We start from the raw sequence: 10,708 nt of genomic DNA on the forward strand, positions 1-10,708 counted from the left end.
CCAATACGTACCACTCCTTCGGTCATGTTATGGTACGACCCTTTGTTGTGTAGATCACCGTCCCGCACGCCGTGTACGTACTGTGTGTTATGAACATCGTGTATGCGTTCGACTAATAATTCCATCGTAATAATAAAACGCCGATTCCATCGTTTTATACAAAATCTCGGATTTTGACAAAACTACAGCACCTAGAGTCTTGATTATTGCAGGGTATGTTGGTTTAATAAAGTACAATATAATCTTGTAAAAAATGAATTTTAAAAAAATCAGTGAGGGCGTCCTCCTCAGCAAATGTTATAATATTGCTTTAAATAGAATGAATAATAGTAACAAGATGAAGTGAAAAACAGAAGCCGTGGAATATGTGATAGACAATTTTAAACTGACATTTGACGTCATACGAAACGTTTGTTCGGCAGTCTTTATTGTTCTTTGCCCGGCAGTATGCACGCGCGTCATGTTTTGCTGAGAGCCCGTGCTTTTAAAAACCGCGCCAAATAAGAATACTGTGCAGATTGTGTTCAGCAATTACTGTTTTGCTGGGATAAATTTTTGAGCCTATGCAGTGAATCTGAACATGTTGCATTCACGAGTTGGGTTGATGGTGGGTGAATGAATTCACTGATTTGTTGGCGACAAATTTATTGCACTGAAAATGCTTATCCGAAATGATCAGTGAACTATATCGACTTGCTAAACATTTCTTGTCAAGAAGGACATTTTAGCCAAAATAATTTATTTCAGATTTAGGCTACAAATAGGGCTAAGCCGAGTAAACCCTCCACCGGGGTTCGGATCCATCTGGTGTGTTCTAAACTGGTCAGCTTCAGTACGATGAATGACATCACAGTTTTTCCAATATGACAGTTTTATCCCACGGTGGTTTTATCCCGTATCCTACAAAAACAGTTCATTGCTATCTGCATGTCATTATTGTCATGTATCAGAAAATACCATAATCTAAGCTTCATTTATTCTCAAATACATGTAAATACTACGTCGCATTATTTGACTTGTTGAACCTGAATTATGTGAGTATATCAATAATTCAGGTTCAACAAGTCATGTGCAAAAAGCGGAAAACAAGTGATAACAGTATTGAACAAGTGATCCCGTCACGGTTACTGTAAGGACGTCCACAGTGCAGTGAGAATCCAGTATATAGTATAAACGGATCAATAGTCCTTATTGATTTGTTCATACGACATCATCATGGACATCGAGGGGAAGGTTGGATTAATCACCGGTGGAGCATACGGAATTGGCAAGAAATTGACGGAAAATCTGCTGCAAAAAGGAGCGAAGGTAAAGATTAGGCACGTTTGACACCTGTTTGACGTGTATTCTCAGCCGTAGGTTGGGTGTAGGATAATGTATATCAAGTGCTATATTGCAGAAGCCGATCGTTTGCAATACTTCAAAATATGGACTTCGACTGCAGAGTGTAGATAATTAAAAAACTTGAAACTTGACGGTTATCAAACATGTAAGTTCATGTCTCCAAACGTCTCCAGATGGATTAATTGGTTTCTGTGAGGTATTAAGAAAAATGGTGGTGGGAGAAGCCCGGGGGAGAAGTTGTCGGGTAGAAGAAATTATCAGTCTTGGATGTGAACGTATTTGTTAATCTGTCATTTTGAGAGTCTCACTCTTCATTCATCTTAGGGATGTGCAATGCAGGGATATGCAACTTTTTGAACTTGCCGGTCCAGAAATAACCAATGAAAAACTGCACGGGCTGCACATTTTTATTTACAATGAACCCTATTACAGGTATTTCCAGACGATTTTGAAGTAAAAATAATTAAATTTTCTACCTATTTGTCTGGTTTAATTTTGTAAACTATGTAAATTAATTTATAAGTTAAGTTTTAATTTAATGGCAGATTATTCTTATTTATAGTTCAGTTAAGGGAAGGGTATGAACGTTTGGACAGTATTTATTGTGGGACATTAGAGCACATCAGACATATCGAATTGCATTCTGAATACGAAGAATATCCTTCTGATATCAAATAATTTATATTTTTTGAAATTTGCAATGTAATACACATTTTATGACAAATCATTAAAAATTGATATTTTTGATATTTAACAGTACTTGAAGTAAACTTTATAAATCTGATGATTTATAATTAAAGTGTATGTAGGTGGGATGAAAAGCCGACGATCAATTGAAAATTTTGAACTTTCGTATTGAAGATATGGATTTTTTTTCCAAAAAAAAAAAAAAAAAATAGGTCTTTTTGGGGAAAAAATCCATATCTTCAATATAAAAGGTCAAAATTTTCAATTGATCGTCGGCTTTTCCTCCCAGCTACATACACTTTAAGAATATATCATTAGATTTATAAAATTTATTTCGAGAACTGTTATATATCAAAAATTTGAAAAATATCAAATTTTAATAATTTGTCATAAAATTTGTATTATATCGTGAATTTCAAAAAAATGATAATTATTTGATATCAGAAAGACATGCTTCGTATTCAGAATGCAATTCGATACGTCTGAGGTGCTGTCACACGTTTCGACGTGACTCGTTTTTCTAAACTATTGTTGTTGTGACGATTCTGTTTACAACTGATGCTGGTTGCTCAGCAACGCGGTCTGGTAGCCAGTTCTTTTTCGAAGAAGATCGTCAAAACATGACTGTGATTGTATTGCCCTTCGTCTCTATTCATGGTGGTGTCTTGCCTCCTGATATACAATATAGTGTAGAAAAAGGAGTCTAGTAGACTTCGAAACGTCCACAGTGAGTACTGTTTTATTGACTAGAAATAGCATTGATGTGCTATTATGTTTCAATACCAGTCCTGGTGAATATGTTCAGTAATAATTATTTTGACCTTGCACTTCAGAAGTTCACAAGATTTTCTCTTTTATTTATATTTATATACATTTCTGTTTATGTTTGATGTGTGCTTTTTCAGTCAAATAAAAGTACATTTTTTAATACAGTAAAGCAGTAAATCGTGCAGACATAGGCCTATATTTCAAATATTATTATAATAATTATTTATTTACCTGATTTAAAACCACTTTGAAGTACTGAGGAGCGTCAACGTTGAACTTTGGCCGATGTTTTTAACTACTTTCTACCAACGTAATCGGACTTATTGACCCCCCCGCCCGCCCACGAAAGGACTTTCGTTTATAGGAATTCATCGAACTTTGGGGTTGTTCCCTTACATTCAAGTTCTTTTCCTTAAGCGATATTACAATACTTTTGGCCAGTGTGTGCATAAAAATAGAATTGCGACTTAACCGTAAATATTTACATATATTTTTTTTTGATATAAATAATTGAATAGCTAAGTGGAAGAAGGGCCCAACCTTTTATATTAACAAAAATCTTATTATTTGGAAAAGTTTTAGAGACAGACTCTATCCATCTTCAGGGGATCTTTAGTACCGCTACATGAACATACATTAATATTACCATGATGATGATAACATACATGTGAAATGATATATGTTTCAATGACAACGGTACAGGTCTTAATATGATAACTCATTTTGGGCCCTTGTCCCACTTATGTACTCAATAATAGGGTGTTGTTATCCTTGACGTGAATGAAGACAATGGGCAGAGTACGCAAAAGGAATTCGAAGAGAAATATGGAAGTGGCAAAGTAGTGTTCCAAAAATGTGACGTGGCCAACAAAGAACAAATGAAAGGTGAAAATTACATAATAATACTGACAAAATCACTATTATACATCTTGATGTTTATACGACTGTTTCAAACAACTAAGAAGCAACATCAGTCGGGCAACGCATTTTCATTAACTTTGTTGTTGTTGTTTTCCTTCCTTTTGTCTTCAGCCGGTTTTGACTTGGCAAAGTCCAAATACGGGGCACTACACATAGTATGCAATAACGCTGGATACTGGAACGAAATAAACTGGGAAAAGATGTTTGAAGTTAACATTGTAAGTACTGGTTTTACGTTCGAAACACGTCCACTAAATGCATAAGTGCCGAAATCGTTGGATTTCAAAAAAAGCAGAAATGCCGGCATTTCGGCACGCCGAAATAAAATAACATTATTGTTGAAATAAACAAAGTGCGACAACTCTCTTGAATAAATATCTATACTACTTTTGATGCATGATGTTTTGCACTTTCACTTATTATTTTGTATTTCGCTTGTCAAGACGACAATTGCCGGAATTTTTCGGCACATAAATTCGGCCCGCCAACAGTACGACACTGATAAATGCGGAAAGTGCAAAATCTATTTGGCATTAAGTAAAATATGTAAGGAAATCTTCAAACAAATGGTACGGGAGAGAGTAAGAGAGGGAGAAAGAGTGATGGGGAGGGGAGGGAGAAAGGGGAGGGGAGGAAAGAAAGATGAATATAATAAAGACGGTCACAGAAAAAGGTTGACTCATTTAGCTGCGAATAAGTAGTGTAGGTTAATATATTAATTTTAATAATTGACCATTTTCTCTGTGAATGATTCAGAATGGAGCTATATATGGCACTCAACTTGCTATTGACAATTTAGAAGAAAATGGAGTGATTGTGAACGTTGCATCTGCAGCAGGTATATACAAAACCAAATTATTGCTTTTACACATCTGTATCGGTCATTGTAGGTGGTGGATCCAGGATCAAAAATCACTGAAAATGGGCGCATTGTTTTGACTGACTGTAAACATGGTACAAAATACAGACAGGTACCACCAAATTGGCTGATTATGGATGCGTTTGCAAATTTTACGAGGGACCGCGTCCATTCCCTTCTATATAGGTCTAGATTTATTTTGTGTTTGCTGGGTATGAGTTTTGTAGGTAACCTGCCTTCAATGAAACAAGTTCAGATCCAGGAGTTATACCAACCATCGTCCTATAATTGAAGACCGAATTAAAGAGACTAGTTTGCGTATGACGTCCTGTCAACCAGACCAAAAATGCCGTACTGCGCAACCAATCACACCGCGCCTTTGCAAACTAGTCTTTTTAATTCGGTCTTCAATTATACCCCGGGGTCCTACCACAGCTCTGGAAACTATAGGTTGATGGAAGTTACACTTCCACCATTCTCATGTCAGTGGCAGATCTAGAGCAGTCGGGCGGGGGGCAATTTGAGACAAAAATTAATGACAACTTTTTACAAAATGGCTGCGAATCGGCCACTGTCGCGCTTGCGCTACACCGAGGGTGTATGAGGGCACTCAGAAGTGAGAAACTTTTGCGAAATGAAGGCTCAATTGAAGACTTTTGTAAATATCTTTTATACAAATTTTGCAACATTAAGGCCCAATTGCAGCCATTTGGCGGGCAAATTTGCGAGTATTATAATATTATTATTGAAGAAATGCCTAAAATAATCACAGGCATATACTTCCGACTGACCCTCTTCTCTTCTCTTCTCTTCTCTTCTCTTCTCTTCTCTTCTCTTCTCTTCTCTTCTCTTCTCTTCTCTCTCTCTTCTCTTCTCTTCTCTTCTCTTCTCTTCTCTTCTCTTCTCTTCTCTTCTCTTCTCTTCTCTTCTCTTCTCTTCTCTTCTCTTCTCTTCTCTCTTCTCTTCTCTTCTCTTCTCTCTTCTCTTCTCTTCTCTTCTCTTCTCTTCTCTTCTCTTCTCTTCTCTTCTCTTCTCTTCTCTGCTCTGCTCTTCTCTTCTCTTCTCTGCTCTCCTCTGCTCTGCTCTGCTCTGCTCTGCTCTGCTCTGCTCTGCTCTGCTCTGCTCTGCTCTGCTCTGCTCTGCTCTGCTCTGCTCTGCTCTGCTCTGCTCTGCTCTGCTCTGCTCTGCTCTGCTCTGCTCTGCTCTGCTCTGCTCTGCTCTCCTCTCCTCTCCTCTCCTCTCCTCTCCTCTCCTCTCCTCCTTTTTTTGGTGAGGGAGGAGGAGAGCTGACCTGCATCATGTATGACGCTGAGATAACCAATCACACGTGTCGTACCCCGATGTAGTGATTGATGTACCTCTGTCTTTTATTTCCTATGCAACCAACCATAGATTTTAAAATCTATGTACCATCCATGATAGACCACCCATGGTGGACCAACTCAGCTAAACTTGCCGTGGAAATTAGTACTTCCACGCTAAACGTCGGGAAATACAATGAATATCGAACATACCGAATAAACCTCTGAAATCTTTTCAGCGGAAAATCGCAGCTACTGAGAACAGAAAATCGCAGCGGAGAAGTTCGTCGCAATTGAAAACGCAGTTAAAACGTTGGAGTAAACACTGTCTTTCAAAACAATTTGCAGGTTTGTCGTTGGTACCATTGGGGCCTATGTATTCAACAACTAAGGTAGCTGTGATTGGATATTCAAGAAATATGGCGGTAAGCTCACGACATATTACCATTTAATAAACATTGAAAGATGGCTGAATAAACATACAATATGGACTAAAAATGCAGATACTTATTTTAAAATCACCTTAAGTATTTTTAACACTTCTATGTTTCCAGTCAACCCCCACCCCACAAGCTAAGAGTGATCCAGAAGTTGATGAATAATGTAACGAAATTTGATGTAAAGTCAGGCTGTAAAGTTTAAAAACATCCTCTTTTTCAAGAGGAAACTGCGCACAATTATTTGCTTGTGCAATATGGAGATAAACTAGATTACATGACAGTATGTAATTTCCGTTTTTATGAAAAATTGGCCATGTGGTAATTGTATATTTTGGGGCGGCCTCTACGGAGGGGACCCGTTATTGTCTTGAACTTTGCATCTGATTTGTTTAAAAGTACGTGCTTAGAACAAATAACCCAACTATCTTGATTTTGATTTTATTACTGTTTACTTATATGCATTGGGTGCAAGTAATTGGATACTTGAAATCATGATACGAAATTAATGAAAATGCCTTTTAGGCTTACCATATGAAAGAAACAAGTTGAATTTAGTCTCTTTGGCAGCTACTGTGGTTCCGTCCCTCAATACAAACATTGTTTGTGTGTATAGAGTGGCTGCTAAGGGGACTGCGATAAATACGGCTCCAAGATGGTATGATATATATTAGCGGGGATATAAGCTCGTAATTACAATTGCCCCTATGACGCATTTTGTTAGCGCGCTGTAATAATAAAAACATTAAAATCATGCATTTCACCCAAAATATTGCATCAATATATAAAGATAATTTTTTTTGTTAACAAATATTGCTTAATACATGTGACATGTATTCCTCACAGCAAATATGAAGTTCATACTTATTTTACTTTTCAAAGTTATATCTGTTTTAATAATTGGCATTTTGGGTTTTAAAAAAATCACAAAAACTGCATTTTCAACCCAAATATCTCAGCTCACGTCACTTTACAGGCCGGGTTCAACAGCAAGATGAGACTCTAATGATTAATTCTAACCCGGCTGGCACCTTTGTCTAAAATGATGCACGAAAAGCTTAACTAGAGCAGATAGACCGATGCGGCCTCTATAAAAAATAGTACGTTACATTGAAGTTGGAATAATGTCATCAAATTAAATCAAAACACGTTTACAATCTTTTTGTAGAGTTTTGATCCCACTGCTCTGTCAAAGAAAATCAGGATAAACTGTTTGTGTCCAGTCGGAGTAGATGGAACAAATTTGTTGCCGTCAATCGTTGTCGAAGAAAAACACCAGGAAAGGTTCAATGATTTTGTGGCAGCGGCGCCAAAAATTACGTGAGTATTTGAGCAAATAACAAACTTTCGCCACGCGCCACTTCAACCACTTTAAACATTAGTTCTTCTTTGTTGGCAATAATGAGGAATAATTCTCGCATAAACTGTCCAAGGATGTAGAATTTGATATAATTCTGGAATTGGTCAACTATATTACATGAAAGAGAGATTTGAGTTAACTCATGTCGATATCAGCCAAAGTGATCAGGGTTAGGTTTTAAGGGTGTTATTAGGTTAGAATTGAAAATGAAAAATTCAAAGTAGCTTTATGATTTATGAGCGCCAGGGGAGGGGGGGTTGTGGCAACCACTATTACCTTGTTGTCAAGGAGTGCACTTCTTTTGATGGAGAAGTCGATCTGTAATCTCCATATGGACCGTTCTCTGGCATCCAAATTACTTTTTTAACTTGTACCGCTAAATTGCATCCTACACGTGTCACAAACCACGGATAAAGTCCGATGTATACTCCACTTCGCCACTTCGCGAGAAGCTGTGATGAAAAAATTAATTCGCAATTTCGCGCGAAGGCATTCATGTATACTTCATCAAAATATCGCCGAGTATCGCGAATAATTGTTGCCCGCTCTGTGCTTTCATATAGAAACTTCGCTGGCCTACACCCCCAATGGAAGACATGACCAGCATGACCTTCATCTCCCACGATTAAGGTCATGGACTGGACTAGCCCATTCAAGCTGCATTCATACATATTGGGTTTTCAGTGTTTCACACATATTGAACTGAATTATCAATTAAAACATGCCTACTTGACATTCACTGTTATGTTTTGTTTTGGTCATTTTCCTCATCAGGACAGATGACGTCGCCAAGGCCTTCCTGAAAGCCATAGAAGAAGACCATAATGGTCAAGCCATCTTCATTCCCGATGGTGACAATGATATCGTACTGGTAGAAGACAGCAATGCTAGATTTAGGAAAGAAGTTCTTGGAATGGAAACAGATGCTGCCTTCCATGCTCTTGCTACACCACTAAGTGCCGCCAAATAAAAATAAACAAGTACATTGCATAGATAAGATGACACGTGATCAATCCCATCTGATTCAATATGAATTTGATATGATTTACCAAACCTATATATGTACTATAATATGTACCTACCTGCATGATAATTTTGTATTATATAAGACATGCAATGCGGAAGGGTTCACACTATAACGAATGATGCTTCACCCCTGGACCAATAAATTATGAAATTTTTGCTCCCTCCCAATAATTGCTTGCCACACCGAACAAGAAACACAGACTTAGAAATATTGGGAGTAGGTATTGAGCCTCTAACATTTCTAACTTTAAAATTTACTGGTATGCATATTCAACTATATAAGCGGCTTTTAAGCATCATTTTGCACCCGTCTTGCACCACGACTTGCCGAATTGATGGCATTACCATTATGACACCCCATTCGTTAATATTGAGCATGATACGACGGGGATTTAGGGCCAGGAAGTCCATTATCATCCAAATCAAAAGTGTTCGTTGACGACATTGTAAATGGACCTTGCACAGCACAGAAAGTATGAGTTCATGAAATGATCATTTTCCAGGATACAACCCGTGTCGTGATATCCCTCGTTCATGTTCAAGTACAACTTGACAACAAACACTTTTATCACAAATGAGGTGTTAAATTAAAGAAGACAAATCCCGTATAAAAATGTTTACTTCGGATTTTTGTTTTATTATTAAACGACTTAGGGATGAAATCAAAACTCGACCGGTTGTCATTGTTTAACAATAGCAACCGGACGGAACCGCTAATCAACTGCTGGTCGAATTTTGATTTCATCCCTTACAAAACTGAGAAGTTACTTTCTGTGCTGGGTGTAGTAGATACCTGATGGGTGGGTTGAAAGGTAGCTCACATCTGAGCCCCTGTCCATAAATGCAATAACTTTTAGACATGGGATAATTTACTCTGTATAATTATATAGCCCGGGTATATCGCCACCACCAATGACCATGGCATTGAAACTATGACATTATGAATGCATGGAAGGTGGCCTGGATAACAATATCATAAAAAGGGATACACAGTAGCTTTACATAATATTGGGATTGCTTAACTATCTGAGGAATTTGAAAGCTTTTTCGCTGCACAACATGTATTTATATCATTTGATTACTATTATAATATCAACATCTTTCAAAAATGTATAAATGCACTTTCATATCAATACAATGCGTATTTAATGAAATTATCCAAATGTGCAGCTTAAAGCATGGTATCTATTCTAAACAGACTTATGTATTACTGTATTTCCAATCCTTGCACTGCAAAACCAAGTTTTCCAGCCGTTTGCAATATGAAGCCAACTATATATTTCCAGGGTTTTTTTCAAAGAAAGTCATGACTTAAAAGTGCTATAAACACGATAAAATAATATAATGATCGAATAATATGTAAATATGAAGTGAAAAACAGAAACAGCGGAATATGTAATGGACAATTTTTAAAGTGACAATTGACGTCATACGAAACGTTTATTCAGCAGTTTGCATTGTTCTTTGTCCTTCAGTATGCACTCGCGTCATGTTTTGCTGAGAGTCCGTGGTTTTAAAAACCGCGCCAAATAAGAATACTGTGCAGATTGTGTTCAGCAATTATAATGTTTTGCTGGGATAAATTTTTGAGCCTGTGCAGTATCTGAACATGTTGCATTCACGAGTTATGGTGCACAGTGTCATCGCCCCGATATCTTCATGGCAGAAAACGCCATGGTAGGTTGAATCCACAGCCACGAATGGCCATTGTGTTCCCACCTGTTTAATAGTTTTTAAATGCATAGTGGGCTGAAGGACATCCGACTAAGGCTAATGACATTAGCCTGTGACTGACCTCTGTACGGTCAGCGAGCATACATTCGCCATTGTCATCTGCTTATAGACTGCCTCTACGATAGTCTCCTACACAGCCAGTTTGTGTCAGTCGGTCTGACACTCGTCGATCCTGTATGTTCGTGATAGCCACATACAGTCTGGCCCGAGACTACCTCCACGAGGGTCTACGCTGCGCTATTTAAAATCTTGAATTTTGGTCACTTTTTCA

At 37.6% G+C, this 10,708-nt stretch overlaps 1 protein-coding gene across 1 annotated transcript; it reads left to right on the forward strand.

Moving 5' to 3' along the window:
• The first annotated feature begins 1,215 nt into the window (after positions 1-1,215).
• LOC140147362 (15-hydroxyprostaglandin dehydrogenase [NAD(+)]-like) lies at positions 1,216-9,752 on the forward strand. The gene is made up of 7 exons (XM_072169139.1): positions 1,216-1,308; positions 3,558-3,684; positions 3,832-3,938; positions 4,477-4,558; positions 6,229-6,305; positions 7,486-7,637; positions 8,452-9,752. Exons 1-7 carry the CDS (start codon positions 1,216-1,218, stop codon positions 8,645-8,647), a joined length of 834 nt encoding a protein of 277 aa, XP_072025240.1. The 3' UTR covers positions 8,648-9,752.
• Positions 9,753-10,708: the final 956 nt, after the last annotated feature.

Source organism: Amphiura filiformis, chromosome 3, assembly GCF_039555335.1.
Source record: "Amphiura filiformis chromosome 3, Afil_fr2py, whole genome shotgun sequence".
In the NCBI taxonomy this organism is placed as follows: domain Eukaryota; kingdom Metazoa; phylum Echinodermata; class Ophiuroidea; order Amphilepidida; family Amphiuridae; genus Amphiura; species Amphiura filiformis.